This window comes from Pogoniulus pusillus, chromosome 8 (genome assembly GCF_015220805.1).
Source record: "Pogoniulus pusillus isolate bPogPus1 chromosome 8, bPogPus1.pri, whole genome shotgun sequence".
In the NCBI taxonomy this organism is placed as follows: domain Eukaryota; kingdom Metazoa; phylum Chordata; class Aves; order Piciformes; family Lybiidae; genus Pogoniulus; species Pogoniulus pusillus.
Window position 1 is genome coordinate 20,805,586 of NC_087271.1, and position 19,127 is coordinate 20,824,712.

A 19,127-nucleotide genomic window follows, 5' to 3' on the forward strand; every position below is an offset into this window, starting at 1 on the left:
AGGGGATGAGAATTGGAGCAAGCTGCTACATGTCTGAAGGGGTTCAGAGAATCTCCTATATTGAGACCACTGTATTGGTGCTGGAAAATCTGAAAGGGTAGAACTTCCTCCTCTGTTTGAGCAGTTCTTATGGTTCAGTTACCTTTGGAAGCCTAGTTCCCATGCATTTTCCTACTAGAAGCAAGAATTAATAGCTTATTAGAGGAACTGGGTGGCATGCCTTTGACAGGACTTCCTATTTTCTGGTCAGTGGATATGTTTGTTCATTTGTGAGGCAGCCATTAGGTGAATCCTTCCTTTTAACTACTGTAAGAACTAGAATAAAAAGCCTGGGGAAGTACCTAACATTTTACACATCCCTTGCCATTTGGATGAAAGGAAATGACTTGCTTACTGTCTTGAATTGGTACCTATTAATTAAGTCCATTTTTTAGAGTTGACTGCATAATGTGCAGTTGTAAAATCAAACTGCACAAGGAGGAAACCAATGCCCTAATGTATGCGTAACATGTTGTTTGGTCTCTTGAAGTAGTCATCTGCTGGTCCTCTATGTCTAACTGGTTGAGCAGGTCTTTGTTCTGCAGCAGTAGTTATGCTTTCAAAAGATAATTCATTAAAGCTGAAGTTTTTTAAATGGGTTTTGAAACTAGAACAGAGTACAGTAGCCCTTGAGTTATTTTAGATAGGTTTTGTTTCCTGTGATAGGTAAAATACAATTTGTGGAGACCAGAACTCTGAAATCGAGTCACCTCTATTATTTTTTTTTTTCCCTTAAAGGGCAGGTTGTTTGTGTGAGCGAGTATCAAAGGTGCCATATCAGCTCAGATTGAAGACTCTACTGACCTAATGTCTCATCTGCAGCAGTGACTGGTCCTTAGGAAAGAGCTGAAATACACAGCATTTGAATGGATTTACCTTCTCCTGGTTTCTGGAAGTCAGCGCTTTAAAAGCTTGGTGACGGACTTTGTTATAAGACTTGAGAAATAAAAGTGTGTTAGTCTGAGTTAGCCTGGTGTTTTTCATCTGAGTGCTTCAGAGATGTCTGTGTGATGTGTGAATTTCCTCTGCAGAAGCTGTGTTCATTTTTCCTTACTGACTTGGAATATGTATTAGAAGGGGTGTGGCTGGTAGATTGAGAGAAGTTCTCCCTTTCTCCTCCACCCTGGTGAGGCTGCATCTGGAATATTCTGTCCAATTCTGGGCCCCTCATTTTAAGAACAGGGAACCATTTGAAAGAGTTCAGCACAGAGCCACAAAGATGATTAAGGGAATTGAACATCTCCTTTATGAGCAAAGGCTTGAGTGGCTGGGACTCTTCAGCTTGGAGAAGATGAGACTCATTCTCCAAACATTAATGAGGTAACATTATCTCATTAATGTTTATAAATATGTGAAGGTTGAGTGTTGGGAGGATGGAGCCAGGCTCTTCTCAGTGATGTCAAATGACAAGGGGCAGTGGGTGCAAGCTGGAAATAGGAGGTTCCATGTAAGCATAAGGAAAAACTTTTTCACTGTGAGGGTGGTGGAGCACTGGAACAGGCTGCCTAAAGAGGTTGTGGAGTCTCCTTCAGTGGAGACATTTAAAACCATCTGGATATGTTCCAGCATGACCTTGCTCTGATAGAGGGGTTGGACTGGATGATCTTTTGAGGTCCCTTCCAACTTCTAACTTTCTGTGGTTCATGTGTATACTAATTTTAGTCTGTGTACCTTATGGGAATTTCTACTGTTTCTTATGGTAGAGAAGTCAAATTTGTCTGAACTGTAGAAATCTTAACCACTTCTGGTTTACACTGCAGTAAAACTCACCAAAGTGAGTCAGTCAGCACCGTGGGAATGTGAAGTTGGTTTAACTTTTACCTGAAGAGCATTTAAAGGGCAGCCTGCTGTGAAACATTAGTATTTAAGTGCCATTAGAATTTTGGGGACTATCATCTGGTCCTGGTGGTTTGTTCTATATGTCTCTACTGACACTTTAGGATGGTAGAGTTCCCTGTAAAGAGCAGCCTTCTTATGGGATGCTCCCTAGGTTCCTTTGTAGTGAGTATGAGCACATAGAATTAATTTAGCTTTTTTTGATGTGCCCTTACCTTCTTTGAATACCTCTGTAGTACCTTCTTCCTTTCGTCATAGGGACTTGCTGGCAGCCTGGCAAGCATTCCTTGTCTTAGTGCTTTTAAGAGCTCATATAATTTTTATGTCTTTAGAGAAATGTGTTGCTTATTTTTTTGTCCTGCACTCCTTGTTGGTCTGCTTTGTTGTACATGGTCTGTGTTTGGCTGGGATTTGTTGTTGTTCTGATTCACTGCTTTGGATACCATTTCCAGATTTTGAAGATTTTTTTTCTGTTCCTTGTGGTTGTGTTCTTTACCAAAAAAAACCCTAAGTGTTTGTGGAATCTTAAGTAAAAGTTTTTTGTGTGGGTTAGTATTTTTCCTTTCTGTGCTTATCTAGAAAGTGGCTTTTATTTATTCTTTAGTTGTTTTTAAGTTTCCACTGCTTTTGAGTCAATGAAGAGAAAACAGATGACAGCAAATATCCAGTAAGCAAGTGTCTGATGCCTGTGGTTCTTTTCCCACCATTTTATCTTTTTATGTGATAACATATAAGATACTATAAGAACAAAATATCTGTGATTTTGGAAATCTTGGAGGTTTTTCCTTCACTGAGACACTTTATGTTAAAGTACTGAACAAGCACAAAAAAAAAAATGCATTATCCTAATTGAAACTTTTTGTAGTTGTTTGGTAAAGGCTGTCTTCAGTCCTTAGGAAAGACAAATGGGTTTAGCAGTCCAGAGTACTAATTAATGGGTACTGACTTATGTTTTGGTTTGGTTTTTAATTCAGTTTGACCACTGCCCTTTGTATGTAATGCATGTGGCATAAATGCTAGAGTGTTAGCATGGGGTTTGGGAAACTAGAATTCATGTCTTGGCTCAGCTTGTGGGCTTCCTAGGGATGTGCTTTCGTGGTATTCCGGAAGCATAACTTGCTCATGAGTCTTGAGAGTGTGCAAAGTCTGCTGGAAACCATTTGAAAGTGGTTAGCATGGTGCCAAGTTAGCTAGTTCTGCTAAGAAGTGGTTAGAGCTTCATGCTACCAGTTTAGACTTTGTACTCTGCTTGCTTAGCTCAGAAGGCTTGCAGTCATCTCAGAGCATGGGCAAAGTTTACTCTTGTCATCTTGGTAACTAATAGGTAGAAATGTCTTCTGTGGCCTTCAGAAATACAATTTTTTCTGTTTTTTACAGTACAGTGATTAATGCTTCCTTCATATTTTTGCTGAACGTGGTGCTTGAATAGTAGAACAAGGAAGCTTGTTTCTAGTTGGAGGTGGGAGTTGAAATGCATTGGGCAAAACTTTAGCCCTGCATATTTACCTAAATACTTTCTTAATTTGTGATACTGGTAAGTGGGTTAGCTTGATTTTTCCTAAGCAAACTGCTGGTGAATCTGCCTAATTTTTACAAGATGGTCTCCTGAGATGTATAAAAATCAAGAAGCATTCTTACCTCTTCATTTAGATGCCTGCAGTAGGTGACTTCTTGGTTTGTGTCTCAGTCTTTGTCTGAAACAGAAAGAAGTAAAAGTTAATTTAATAACCGTGGATGACTCATAATAAGAACAGTCTCATTACATCAGTAGGGTCGTTGCAAAGTTAGAATGATGAGAGATGCCACAGAGGCACATATGTGCTATGTATGTAGCTGGTGTTGCACACTGTGGAGGTGGTCCTGAGATAGGTGGGACTCTGGGGTGAAAAGAGCTGAGGTATCAAGAACCTCAGCTGATAGTCCAGAGGGGAGTTATGTGTGGATCCTAAATCTGATACTATGGTACTAATGCCTTTACATGCTTGGTTGAGCATGTACCTTTACCTATTTTTAGGGAACAAGTGCTATGCTCTGTTTCTGTTGCTTTAGAGTAATTGCCATTGCCACAGCATGTGTGTGAATTGTCAATAAAATTTTCTCTTTTACCAATATGTTATAGTTTTAGTGTCCTAAAACTTTCTGGGTTTGAGTAGTCTTCTAGCAGATAAAATTTGGTGTTGTCCTTGGGTGCTTTATAGATTATAAACTTTTATATATGATAACTGAGCCATTCTCTTCATGAGGAATGGGAAAAGGAAGCAAGGTACTATGTTTCACTTCAGAAATGGCAAACTAGGGGTTGGGTTCTTTAACAGTCCTACGTCCAGAAACCTGATTTTTATTAGGAATTCTTGAGAAGAGAATGACAGATTTTTCTAGTAGAAGTAGTAACCACATAGTGACTGCAGTATGCCAGGAGGCTGAGGGAGTCCATTCTTTCTCTGTGCAGTACTGGTGAGACTATTGCTATCAGCAGTACCTTCTTCAGTATCTGTCCCACCATTGACAAAGTGGAGCAAGTCCAGAGGAGGGCTGCCTAGCAGAGAAGAGGCTGCAGTATGTTTTGTGAAAGGCGAGGTTAATCAGATTTCTCTTGGAATTACACAGTCCAAGGATGAGAGGCAATGGATATGGATTGCAGCAAAGGAAATTATAATTAAATAGAAGGAAGCAAAATTTCCCAGGAAAGGTGCTGAAGAGCTGGAACAAGCTGCCCAGGGAGACTCTAGACTTCGTCTTTGGAGCTATGCAAAACCTGAGAGGAAGCTGGAGTGTATCTGTGAACTGATCTGTCTGGTTGTAACTGAAGAGGTGAGAAAACTGGTAAACTGAGTTTTGGTTATATTGCAGGGGAGGTAAGCGAGGAGATGAGTAATACCCTTTGCTATAGCTCATATACTATTAAGAACTTTCTTATTTTGTGTATATTATGTTTTCAAGATGCTGACCTGCAGAATTCAGCCATCCTTCTGGGCAGACTAAGAGCCTCTACCAAAAAAGATTTTGCCATGCTCCTAATCTCTCTTACTTTATGAAGAGTTACTGAAAGGGTAGTGAATTGATTTTATCAGTATTTATGCTTTGACAGTGCTTTTTGATTTCTCTTTAAAATGACATTGTATATCTTTATGGAATAGAGTTAGCCCTAGTTGCATTGCTGTATCTAGTGCTAAACACTTACTGAGTACTTCCAGAAGTGATCATTTCCTAGGGTGCTGTCTGTGCAGTTGCTGTGGGTGGAAATGTATTAATGCTGACTTCTTGGAGTTTGCAGGAGATCCCAAAAAGGTGAAAGCTTTTTTTTTTTCCTAGGTAGTCTCACCTTTTGATTTTTTTTGTGCCTTCATGTAGTTCTTTATTTGGACATTCTTTGTATAAATATTAAAAAGATTGAGCTACAGTTGCAAAAAAATGCTGATGACAGAAAGCTCTTTTTTCATTTTGATCTGGCTCAGGAGAGCTGTTTCAGTGTCTGAGGACTAGGCATCAGATTGAATCACAGTAGCTTAGTCTTATTTTGAGACAGATGCAGGAGATATTGGCCAGAAGGAAAAAGCCTGTAGCTGACAACTGGTATGACTTTACTCTGGAGATCAGTTGTCTAAATTTGTTCCCATTATGGGTCCCTGGAGCTATGGCTGGCTCTAATTTTATCCTTTTGGTTATGGGGCTGAGCATGGTACCTGTATTTGCATCTGCGCTGAATTACTGCAAGAAGCTGCAGCTGAGGATATTAACTGCAGTGTGCATGTGGAGATTACTTAAGCACCAAGTGAGATTTTTTTTCCCCTCCTAGATGACTTTTACAGGAGAGAGTGTAATTCACATCCATCTGTTTGCCTGATTTTAATGAGCCTGAACCTGTTGTGCAAAATGTTCCAGGCTAAAACCTAGTTTGGTTTAGCTTAGAGATGGTCCTTGTTTGGAGAAAATATAGCTGCTGTTGGTAGTCAGAGGAAATATGCAATTGTTCAACAAAAAAAGTTGAGAGGGCAGACTTCTAAGTCTTCATATCCAACTACTGGCTGCTAGGCTGAGTGTGGTCTTCTGGAGACTTCTGGCTGCTGCGTTTGGCCTTGGTGAGAAGGGAAATGGTGCCACAGGTGAGACAAATTCTGCCTTGCTGCCGAGTACCATTTGCTCCCAGCTTCTGTGCAACAACTGCCACCCCCTGTCTGTTGGGACAACAGTAGTCTGCCTCTGTGTTTGAGTTAGCAGCAGCTGTTTGTTGCTTTCCTGGCTTTTGCAAAAGTAACAGCCCAGCTCTCTGTGTTAGCAGCAGCAGTTGTCCCTTCCAGGTTTGCTGTGAACAACTGCTTGGGTCTGTGCAGCAGGTGTCAGAGAAGCATTTTCAACAGCAGCTGCTGCCAGATGGGGAAGTCAGCTGCTTTCCTGTGATGTGGAGGTAGGCTAAAGTCTGTGCTGTTGAGGCGGGGTGGGGGGGGGCGGGGGTCACAGAAGGACTCAAAACCCAGATCCAGCTGTTAAGGGTTGCTGGGGTCAGACCACCCTGCAAGGGATTTAGAAGAGCAAGTCTGTCATCCTGCAATATAGCTTTCTGGAAGCACTTCCTAGGTTTTTCTTAAATGTTGTGATGTCTGTCTGCCCTCTTAATTTTCTCCTACTGAATGGCTTCTTTGGTGGCTACTTCACTGGTTTTATGCAACAGTGTGTAGTGTTACTGTGCCGGTTAAATAGGGCTCCTAATGGTTAGCTGTGAATCTCTGCAAGGGTATGATCTCTGTCAAAAGGTGGTGGTTAATCTGTGGTGCTACCTGAAAACCTTTCAGAGCAGCACTCTGAAATTTTACTGCGTACAAATCTAAATCTGCCTGATGGAAACACCTACCTGGTCTGGAAAAGCAGGGTGCTGAGGAAGTTGTTTTAACATTGAGTACGTTTGTGTTCAGCATCTGAATTTTATGTGTTTGGTGCAAAGCAATAGTTTTCCATCTTCACATTAATTTTCCCCTTGTGTGGGCTGAAAAGAAAACAGAAGACTGCACAGTCTCTGGAGCTGCTGTTAAGGAAAAAACTGCAGAGTGGAAATGCAGAGAGGAGGAGGAAATAAAACCAGGGGGTGGACTAGATAATCTCCAGAGATCCCTTCAAATCCCTACCATTCTGTGAACTTGTTCTACCTTTTCTTCCCATTCGTCCTTCAAAAAAATGTTGGGATCTCTTGTAAAGGTTTACAAATCAGCAATTCTTAAAAGTTTTACTGTGGTGGATTGTTCCTTTCAGTGTGATGACTTAGAGGATGTACTGGTTGTTGACTGAATCAAGAGTTAGTAGTATTCTGATCAGAATTTCAATACAAAATATTTAATGCTTTTAATTAAGTTTCTCATGAAAATAAAACTAAGATTTGTGGATACAAAAACCCCAACCCCCAAACCCAAAAAACCCATGTCTTCCCTGCTAGAATTGTTTTCCTTGCTTAGTAACAAAGGTGTGCTTCTGTGTCTTTGGAGATCATCTATTTTGATATATTTGAAGGTTTTTTTTCCCCCCTCTGTTTCTGCAAAAATGTAACTTTTACTATTTTTTTTTGTTTGTTTGTTTGGGTTTTTTGTTTGTTTGCTTCTTGCCTGTTTAGAATGAAAGAGATAAAAACAAGCAAAATGTCCTTATGTATTGTAAGTAAGCCCTGTGACTTTAGTGTGCCCTCCTAGGTAAGTCTCATGGTGTTTCTGAACTCATACCAATTAAATTATTCCAGATTTAGTGAAAATGTAGCCAGCTAACATGGAAAGAAATCCATCAGAAGAAGCTCTTATAAATATTCCAGACACAGGAAAAGTCAGCCCTTGCATTTAGGGATGAGAGCCTAACCAAGTCTGCTTCCTCATGGGTTTATATTGTTGCTCACAGAACCTGCTGGTTTCCTCTGTGTGTTTCCCTGGAGAAAACAAAGGCAGAAGCAGGCCAGGTTGTTCTGGGACTAATCTGTTGCTACAGAGACCTTGATAACACGTCATGCTTACCTGTTTTGTGTGCTTAATTTCTTAGGGAAAATAAAAGACATGCAAACCAGATGATTTTCTTGAATTTATCTTGCATGATATGATGCAGTTAAAAGTAAGCAAACTTTCATTTTTAGTGGTTTTATGTTTTGATGTTACTGTTGGATTGTGACTTGAGGCAGGGATTTATATGTGGTAGTGTCTGCATATTGAAATACTATTCTGAAGAATCTTGGTTTGCTGGAACTGTGACATTAACAGGACGTTGAGGGAGATCTTGAAATGCCTCTTTTATGGTTAGGTTGATAAGTATCATTCATTTGTTGTTGACATTCAGAAATGTTTATTTTGTAGCAAAAACAGTCCGTGTGAAATTTTAGTTTTAGAACTCCTGTAAGGCAAATGTTAAAAGGATTGTAAAAATGATTTGAGAGTATTTAACAAAACTGCTTTTTTTTTGGATGTTAAGAATTCTGGTGAGTTGGATTTTTAGTCAATGTTTACACCTATCCATTTTCATTACCCAGTGACTCGGCGTTGTTAAGTGAGCAAAACCAGGGTCCTGTTTTAGATTGTAAATCACCAGCAAGATGATTTAGGAAGGATGCAGACATACAAGTGTATTAGTTGCTTAATTACTCTGCCTCTGCTGTGATGAGGTAACTCTTTTCAGTCTGCTCTGGCAGAAGGGTGAGCCAATTTTGTTTAGTATATCTCAAAAGTATGCAAAAGTGAACTGAATTGATTTCGTGGTTAGTATGGCCTAAGAGTGTCCATATGGAAAGCTGCAAGTCAGCTGAGCTGCAGGGATGATAAGAGGGGAGGACAGCTAAAATTGGTGTTTGAGTCCTGAATTCTAGGTAGCTTCTCAACTTTGTCTGCCCAGCCCAGGGTTGAAAACAACACATTTTTGGTCAGATTCTTATTGTAGGTTGAAAGTACCTTAGAAAGGTCCTGCAGAATTTGCAGAGCTGATAAGTGAGAAATAGCAACTCTTCATTTATGCGGTGACCAGACGTGTAAGTGTGTTTCGCTTCTCTGTAAGCAGTGCCTTAGACTCATTTCTGTAGAAGCTTTTCTCAAAATAAGAGTGCTTTTCAGCAGAGCTGAGTTTCAGTGGCAAGTTTATGGAAGTATCAATTGTCCTGTGATTTCAGAAATAACAAGCTCAAGCCCTGTACTCATCAAGTTTACCTGATGTAAATTGCATTTGCTAGGAGGTGTGTTAGAGTGTTGTATCATTTTTAAACTGATATGTAACTGCAAGAAGTAATGGACAAGAAGGCCAAATTCTGCTTTTGAGGAGGAAAATTGTACTTTTCAAAACGTTTTAGCACTTTGTATGCAAGTGTGTGAAATTCAGTATTAACACAGGGCTCATGCTGTGAGCAATGTAAGAAATTTTCTCTTGTGCCGGAGGGAATCAGTCTGGCCATGATAGCGCTGTGGATCAATAGAAACCACTATCTCTACTCTGCAGGCAGAAAAGAATTCTCTAAAATGGCTTCTTGTGATCCTCATGGTCTTCCAGACTGGTCCATTCTGTGTAGACATCCAGCATGCAAGGGTTTGCAAGTGTGGCAATTCTCAGCATTGAATGTGGGAAGATAGAATTGGCTGTGAATTTCCTTGCTGTTTCTATTCCACTTTTCATTTCTTTGTTGTTGTAAATTGGGAGAAAAGTCAGAGCATGGAAAATGCTTTTTGTGGTTTTGGAGACAAAAAGTGTCTGGTTTATGCCTGGCTTCGTTTTTCTCTTATCATACAAAAGAAAAACAGGCTTATGTGTCTCTTGAATCGGGAAAACTGATTTGTTTGCTGCTGCTCTTTAACTCTGCATTGTTACTCTTAAAAGGTTGCATAAACTTCTTTTTACATAACTGTGGTAGAGCAAAAGGAATATGATTGTGTTTCAGGTCTTGTAAAAGTCTGAACTCCTCTTGTGTGCTTGAATACAGAGCCTAGTTTTGATGAGGATGAAAGATAAATTCTAGAATGAAATGAAACTGTTTTCATTTTTCCCCTCTGGTGAAACGTGTCTGATATCCTTCAATGTGAATGGTAGTAAAAATGTGACAGAACAAATAGAAATGCTCTGCCTGCTGAAGTTGAATAGCTTTAAAGGTATAGGTATCCAAGAAAAAAAAAGTCTGTTGTTTCATCAAAGTGTTTGCTGTGTACAGGTGCTGCTTTGAGTTTCGCGTTCACCTCAATGTACAGTTAATGTTACCACTAATTTAAAAATGCTGTTGTGTTTTAGATTTCTTGAACTAGGTGAAGCCTGACTACAGGACTAGACCAACACACAGGGATTTTTTTTTTCTTTCTGAAAGGAAAAGATTGTAAATGTTTCATTATATTATCTTCACTTAAAGTAGTTTGACAAGGGATGCTTACTGTTACATACAGTAGTAAGCTGGCAATTGAATGATCAAAAATTCATTCTTGCTACTGTCTTTTCCTTTTATGCTGCACTAGGTAATGACCAGTAGAGGATGATGAAGGAGGTAGTAGGGTTGATATATGTTTCTGGCTTTAGGCAAAATATTTCATCCACCTCAAACTTAATTTTAAGTACTAAGTAATTCTCTGGAGACTTTCAAAACCCACCTGGATGCATTCCTGTGCAGCCTGTCTTAGGTGATCCTGCTGTGACAGGGGTGTTGTATTTGAAGATCTCTGGAAGTCCTTTCTGACCCTTAACATTCTGTGATTCTGTACTCCCTTTTGAGGCAATATGAGCATCTAATAGGTTTGAGTGTAGGATTCTCAAAACACTTTCATGGGACATCCCTATTGTCCTAATTTTGCATATAACTACTTTGTCTTCTCTGGGTTGCGTGTTCAAAGTTACACAGGAATCCTCTGGAGGAACAAAGTAACATATTCAAATGATTGATCTTGAAAATTTGAAATCTGATTTCTGGATTACCTTTTTCTAACAGAAATGGAAGACTAACACCTTTTGTATCAGTTTGGTGAAATTAATGACATTATTAGTACTCTGATTTTGATTAATGCTTTTAATTCCATTTACTGCTTCTTTTTGTTTTTAGGCCTGCACTGGTATTGAAAATATTGATGAAGCTATAACATTGCTTGAACAAAATAACTGGGATTTAGTGGTAAGTATTCTAAGAAAATAGCTTCATAAATCAACTTAGTATAACAGTGATGTGCTATCTTGTTGAGAGAGCTGTTATCTTTATTTCAAACCCGAGTGTGTCTTCTGTGGCTGAGGCAAGCAGGTTAGGTACAGCTTATTTCTGGTCTGTTAAAGCCTCATTACCAAGTTAACAGTATATTGAGCTCTATATACCCTGGTATGCACTGATTGTTGTCATATCTTTCTGCTTTGTTTCTTTTCCTTTAAATCCATGTTTCATACTGTGTTCAGATAGTTTCCTTTTTTGGTTTACTGTGTGTGTAATGTTGTAAGTAGTGTTATTAAGGGTAGCATTTTTAGACTGCAGATGGTGTATTTCTGCATTATTTTTGAGGATTTAGATGCCTGTGAAAGAAATGGAAGGGAAACCAACTTGTTCAATCTTTCATAGGCTTTTAGCTTAAAAACTGTTGGTAGTTGTTGGGTAGAACTGAATTGGAGATTAAGACCATACCTTCTTTAGATTCGAAGTTATTCAGGCACAGCTGAACACAACCCCCCGCCCCCAAATAAACTCATCCTAAAAACTCCTTTCTTCTAGTTTGTAACAGAGTTCCATATTCAGACAAATAGGGAGAAACCAGTAAAACAAGCAAAACCAGTTTTAGGTGCTTTAAGACTCCCCGTAGGATTATCAGGCTAAATAAAGAAACTATTAATCCATTTTCTTAAGGTTTAGAAGTGTATAATAGAACAAACTTAATTAAAAAATGAATAATCTTCCTTTAATCTGTAATCCCTTTGATTTCTTCCCTCCTCTTTTTTTTCTTTCTCTCTTTTTTTTCCTAAATGAATAATCTTTGGATCAGTCCAGGTGATCAGAAAATTACTTTTGAAAAGAAATAAATTTGAGTTGCCAAAACTGATTTGATATAGTTCCTACTATGTGGCCCAGAGTGTTTTCTCTAACAATTACAAACTAAGCATCACAGAGGCGAGGGTGGAGTTTTAATCTGAGTTTGTTAGAATGAGTATTCTCTTTTCTTTTAAGGCACAGTAATTAAAATTACCTGTAATATTGAAACCAGCTGTAACCAAACACCATGTACTCCAAACACATCAAAGCAAATGTTTAAAATGAGAGACATTATTATGCAACATGTCATGGTATAAGAAAGAATGAAACACCAATGAGCAGAAGAGAGAGAACATATCCTGGGTGTTACACACAGCCAGGTAGTTGAAAGTGTATTTTGTCAGTGTAGTTTGTAATTGCTTAGTGTGAGGCTGTTTTGAAATCTGAGGTGTTTATGGGAACACAAGGAATAACCTTATGCATTCTGTTTGGGTTGACAGCTTCTCAAATAAGTTGGGTGTGATTTGGGGGCATTTGTAAATTGTAAAATACATGTTTTATGTATTCTTTTGCAGTAAATGCTCACAGCTTGCATTGAGTGAAAGAATTGCAATGAAAAATTGCTACAAGTAAGGGGATTTTTAAAGAAAAAATATTATTATTTTGAGACTCCAGAATGAGTTGAAAGGGACTTTGAAATATTTAAAGCTATGGCTAGGAGAATTGTTATAAATGTTTAATTTTGCTAGTGGTGATTAAATAACTTTAAGGGACATAGGAGGTTCCAGGTGAACATACAGAAGAAACTTTTTCACTCGTGGGGGTGAAGAAACACTGGAACAGGCTGCTCAGAGAGATTGTGAAGTCTCCTTCAGTTGAGAGATGCAAAACCCAATTGCATGTGTTCCTGTGTGACCTGCTCTAGGTGATCTTGCTCTGGTAGAGGGTTCGGATTCAATCTTTTGAGATCCTTCCAACCCCTAACATTCTGTGATTCTGTGAAATGATCTAGAAGTAGAATATAGTGGGAAAAGAAGTGATGAACAGAAAATACAAGCTTAAAAAAGACAGAGAAAATGAGAAAGGAAAGAAAGAATGTCAGAGTGGCTTCAGGAAAGCACATAATTCTTGAAACTAAACAGAAGATACATGAGAGGAGTGTCTGTGAAAAGGAAACAGTACCTTGTGGAAGAAAATAAAATTGGGGAGAATAAAAGTGAAGAAGATGCCCTAAGAAGTCTGCAATTACTAAGGCACTATCTCCTTTTTATTACAAGCAGCCTTTTGTAAAAAAGAGTGAAAAACCAAATCATGATAATCTAGCGGTGATTTAGAGGAGTGAAGAAAAGGAAGACAAAAGAAATGTGCTGTAGGAAGAAAAGGAATTGCTACTTCGAGAAAGAATCAAATGTCTGTCAGGCAAGGAGTTTCTGTATTTCAAAAGGCAAAACATTACACAAAAAAAAACAACTCCTGACTTAGGAGGGGTGTAGCATTTTTAATTTAAAATTAAAAGTGTATTTGCCATAGAATAGAATCTTAAAATGGTTTAGGTTGGAAGGGACCTCAAAGGTCATCTAGTTCCAACTGCCCACCATAGGCAAGAACACTTTCCACTTTGTCTGGATTCTAAGTTAAATTCCCAGAGACTCAAATATATTTGATAGAATCAAATAACAATTTATAGAGTGCCCTTCCCTCTTCTTTCCCAAAAGAAAGGAATTAGATGTAGAGAAAGGAAAGGTAAGCACACCCAAATAAATAATCTCACTCTGATTTGGGAAGTTAAAAAAGAAGAAAAAAAAAGTTTAACAATACATAGGAAAAGGTATCTGAAGTAATGGAAGTTACAAAGGTATAGGGAAAGGGAAAACAAATACAAAATGTGTAAATACAACCAGATTTTTGATGGTAAGGGGTTTGTCTGCCTCGTGGGTGATGGCCACATGGTAAAACAGAGCCAGGAACAAAATGGTGATGCTGGTAAGCAGGGAGGCAGGGAGTGCAGAGAGTGAGAACAGGAAATCTCACAGCTTTTATAGACCTTTAGAGAGGAAGGAGAAGTGGGCTAACCATGAATCACCTGGTGGTGCTCAGACCCACTCCTGGGCAGGGGTCAAGACCACCTAAGGGTCAGGTTCAAGGTCACTCTCCCTGGAGCGTTAACCCTGTACACACTAGAACGGGTCACTCAAGGCCTCATCTAACCAAGCCTTAACACCTCTGTGTGTGGTGGTTTCTTGTTGCTTTTAACTGATTGGTGTTTTTTTCTTTCCTTTTAAAAAAAAAAAAACCCTTTGATTTAGTAATCAAGCACAGATTCAGTGTCAAGAAGTTGTGGAAGAGAAAAGGCTTTGTTCCGATCAAGCCAAAAGGTTTTGAAGTTTTTTAGTTGAGATGAAAAAGTTTTTTAAAAAATCCTTTTGCTCAGTACTAAATATTGAAGGCAGAACACATTTTTCTTTGGATTTGTAAGGAAAAACAGAATTTGTAGGACTTGGTTCACGAGTCATGAAAGACAATAGTGAAGATTCTGTAATTGTTCCTCTGTCATCCTTGTAACACCAGCCTCTTAGGTAACATCATTGTGGTGGTTTGGGTGTTCTCTGCCCCTGCCCCTCCCCCTCACATCACCCAGACTAGACTCAACTGGCTCTGGAAATATGAATGAAGCTTATATTTACAGCTAGCACAATATACAAGCAGATATTTACAGTATATACAGTTATATACAGAAATATACAAGGTAAAAAGGTAATACAGAAACACAACTCCCCTCCCAGAAACCTGAGTCCCCAGGAGGGGCTTCCAACTGCCCCTTCACCTTCCCTCCCCACCCTTCTCAATCTTACCCCAGTCCCAAGGAAACATGAAGGTTCAGCCAGGGGGTAAGGAAGCAAAGTGGATTAGTCCAAAATGGAGAGTGAGGTTAGAGAGTAAGATGCAGCTCAGCCCCAGTGAGAGTGGTTATCTATTTTTTTATTTCTTGTTCCTATACATCTCAGCAAGCCTATGAGGGAAGTAGACATGGCTATTGTTTCCCTTTCACAGCCTGTAATCTAGTTCTTCTCACCAAAACATTCTAGCTGCTTCAAACTAGCACTGTCATCAATGTCTTCTCTAATTTTGTTTTGTTTGTCTTATTCAAAGACATATTTAAAGTTGAAATTTTTGATAAACATGACCTGTAGTAGTAGTAAAATACAGTCATGCAGATATTCAGGGTATTTTGGATGGGGTTTGTTTTTTCAGAATGTTGGATTCATTTGCTTCCATGATTTTGTAAGTAGAACCAGAACTTCATCAGGAAGCTGCCATGAGGCACCCAGGATAATGTGAAGTAGAAAGCTAGGCAAGTCGTATTAGGATGTGATTAACCTAAGTCCGTGGGCACTTCTGCAGCATTAAGGAGAATCCCAAAAAGATAAGTTAAGGAAATTCTTGTCTGGACACCCTCATTTCTTGCCCTTCATTCTGAATAGTTCTGTTCAAATTGCATTTTCCTATTTGGGAAAAACAGTTGTGCACTACTGGAGGCTGTGCTAGGGACTCAAGTTGAAGATTCTCTTGAGCACCTGTTCTTGACCTCTAGGAGACTCAACTCAGGAGCATTGGTAATTCTCTGGGACTTCAGCCAAAACAACCAAGAACAAGTAGTCTTTGTGAGTTGGAAAGCAGAAGGATTCCAAAACAGAAACAGTGAAATACTTGCTGACATAGGCTGACAAGAGAAGCTCATCAGAATGCGCAGACAGAGCAGAGGTTGTATCTCACAAAACAAGTTTGTAATGCCAGGTTTCAGGCACTATATTTTTGTTTAAACTTTTTTGAGCATTTCTTTGTTTGCATTGATTCCTGCTCCTTGTTTTCCCCATACTTTGCTTTTTCTGGCCTTGCTAGTAGAGTCTAATATCAAGGGTTAAAATGTCACCAGTGTTTGTCCTGTTGCTTCAGTGAGTGTTACTGCATTTTGTGTCTTCAGGACATTTAGTCTTTTGGACCTTTAAACAAGAGAAAACCTGAGCAAAGTGTAAGGAGATCCTTTCATGTTTGAGTTTTTCTGTTAGCCACTTATGACTTTTGATAAGAACTCATCTGATTTTTTTTTTTAATCTTTTCAGTTCAGAACTGAAATCTCAGCTTCCCATTTTTTAACATTTAAAGACAATTGCCCCCAGTTAGAAGTATTCTTGTCTAGTATTGTGGCATACTTCAAGACAATATAAACTGCCATTAATTTATCTTTGACTTGGAACTAAGTAAATCAAATGTAAGTGCTTCAGAGCTGTATATGTTTTACAGTGTTCCAATTGTGTTTGTAGCTGTTTGAAGTGGCATAGGAAACTGTCTTTCATAAATGCTCAGTTGCTAGGCTTTGTTCAAGTGCTTGAAATCAAATTGATAATCAGTGCTGCAGAGGAATTTGTATGCAGTAACAACATTTGAATAACTTGGTGGGATTATGAAGTCTAATCTTGCCAGCAATCCATTCCTTGCTTGTACATATGACTTGCCTTTGTGGTGGTCTGCTGCATATATAGCAGCGTAGGTTATTTTCTGTTTTAGAACACTAATTATGAGGCTTATTATGGGCTGGGCAATGAAATGTTTCAGATGTTGTGTGAGATAGAGAAGATCAGCATAAGTAATGTAATGATCTCTTCAGGCCTTCATCTTTATGAAACTCTTTTGCAATAAATAAATCCGACTCTCTTAAGCCTGCCAGGATTGCTGATGTGTTATTTCCTGAGTGTCATTTCTTTGAGCCCTATCTATTTATAATCCTTTTTAATATCTGACGAAGCAGAGGTTAGGAATTTGTGTTCATTTAAAAGTCTGATGGCTTCATGGTTTGACCATTTAAACTATGACCTTCTGTTTTGCCGTTTGAGGGTAACGATGATGGTGTAATTGTATCTTTAACTTCGTGTAAAAACAAGAAAAGCATGAAAAATCCCAGCTATGTGTCTCTTGAAATATTTCTGATGATATCAAATATTTAAAGGATAACTTGCAAGAATCTATAATCTACTTGACCCTGAGGTTATTACGTAGGTGATAACTCTGCTTTTCTGAAATCAAATGCTTGTATCTGAACATGAAACTTGGTCTCCTGTACCTTTCACAGATGTAATGAAAAACTCTAATCTTTCATACATAGCATGAATTTATGTTCAGTACTGGAAATCAGAACAGATTTTTTGAATGAAAAGCAGGATTCAGTATGTTTCATTTTCCACATTTTCTAGAATATGACCGTCTCTGTTGTTTCTCCTGTTTCATGCTTTTTCAGTAGACATTGTAATGTAGGTGCTGCTTAACATCACTTCAAGAAGAAAATTAATTCCATCAAAATAAAAGAGTATTTTCCCATATTAATTTACTACAAATGTGTGTATTATAACTATTTAAAAAATATTTTCAATATATATTCTAAAAATCACCTTTGTGCCTTTCTGCTGTGTTTGGCTTTGTTATTCTGATAGAGGCTCAAGGCACTGTATAACTTCAGTAAAGCCAGCAGTTTAGTGTACCAAGAAATCCAATGGCTTGTGATTCCTGTTGTGCATGACTTCCAAGAGTCAGGTGATACAAAGCATTTCTGTACCTTGAAAATATCTTTATTTATATATATATAAAAAGAAAATATTTGGAACATCTATTTTTATAAAGCTTCAACTCTGAACTGTAGTTTTTTGAGCTGATAGGTTTTGGATCTGGCTATTTATAAAGCCTCATAAAAATAGTCATTATTTGACAGTTGTTTTTTGGTTTGGTTTTTTTTTGGTGCAGTTCTGTGTTGTTTGTTTGATTTTAATATAAGTACTCATTTTGTTTATTGACATTTAGTTATATGTAGTTTTTTGGAAAGAAATTGGAGATTTTTTTTTAAAGAATTGGAGAAAAAAAAATTCAGCTGAGCAGTTGTTCTTTTTTATTTCTATTGGAGGTGCCACTTCAGAATGGATTCCTAGGTAGAAAATAGGCTACTGGCTCTTGACAGTTATCAACAATCCATTACTTGTATTGTTTTCTAGCCATTAACTTAGTTCCTTTGTTATGTGTAGTATATTTCAGTACAAGTTGGTAAAAAACAACACACTAACAATGTTTTTTGTCTTCTTTTCTAACTGATTTGGCCTGCAAAAGCTTTGATGTGATATCTCATTGGACATATTTTTGATCTAGTTGAATTAATCTGCCTCCAGAAACTAGGTGATTGTTTGGCACACGCCGTTTGTTTTCCTTAAATGTAGGGCACTATTGTCATGTGCTTAGCAGCTCTCTTGTTTCATTCCAACTGGGCTGTATTTTAGTGGCTGGAGAACCAGGACAGCACATCATGCTGATTGTGTTCATCACATTGGCCCCTTTTATCCTGTATTGTTGACATTCTGATTTTGTTCACTGCAGACTTGCGTACTGGATATGGCACACATACAGCATTCATTGTGGAACTAGTAAGAGGTTCATGATGTGCTCCTCATTAGGACTAGGTTTGAGGGGTTTTCACTGTTAGGAATGTGGGGATTATCTAAGTATTAGTAATGTTCTCTCTGTGGTCAAATGGACAGTCGCATCTGCCTGTGGGAACAAGAGGTTTGTATCCCAGTTGTTTTTTTTAAGGAGCTTTTCTAATTTTGTTTCAGACAGGTGTCCTTTTCTGCATCTTGGTGTCCTGTCGAATGAGTTATTCTCAGCTCAGTTATTGTATGCTGGCTGTGGGTGCACTGAGTTGGCCTGGACAGCATTTGGAATCCTGCTGCCAGCAGAACTAAGGAAAAAGCTGTGAGTTAGGCAGCAGCATGTAATGTTGGTGGACAGGCATCCCACTGGTGCAGGTGTCCTGTGGGCATAGTGACTGTTCTCCAGGAAATACAGAAGTTGCAGGTTTCTTGTATGTCCAGTTGCATGATTAATCTCTTCTAATAGGACACAGTTAAATTGTATGTGAACTTCTGTTTTACCAAGGATTATGAAAATCCCCTTTGGAAATCTTTAATGTACTTTCTGTTAAATTTAGATTTCTTATTGCAAAAACTGTTTGACTTCTCATTCCTTGTATTTCCAACTTTTTGCAGCTCCCAAAGTGACATTTTTGTGTCTTTGAGTAAGCTCAGATGTATGCTGTGTATTTTATGCAGCTGGGGGGTAGCAAAGAAGGCCAGCTAAACCTTTTTTTTTTAAGGGCTGTTCAATTAATGTAATTTACTTTTGAATGCTGTCATCTTAAGTAAAATGGGTATTTTCTTTTTGTGTGTTTTCTGCACTGAAGACCATATGAAATGTGCAGATCTATAGGCAGCTGCAGACATGGTACAGT

The 19,127-nt window shown here is 38.4% G+C and overlaps 1 protein-coding gene across 2 annotated transcripts in view; it reads left to right on the plus strand.

Annotated features, from left to right (window-relative positions):
• The window catches only part of FAF1 (Fas associated factor 1), a 190,537-nt gene that overhangs the window by 6,731 nt on the left and 164,679 nt on the right, over positions 1 to 19,127 (plus strand). For both annotated transcript variants that reach the window (XM_064147538.1, XM_064147537.1), the window contains one exon: positions 10,898 to 10,966. In XM_064147538.1, the coding sequence (XP_064003608.1) occupies positions 10,898 to 10,966 (69 nt within the window). The remainder of the gene's footprint in view (positions 1 to 10,897; positions 10,967 to 19,127) is intronic.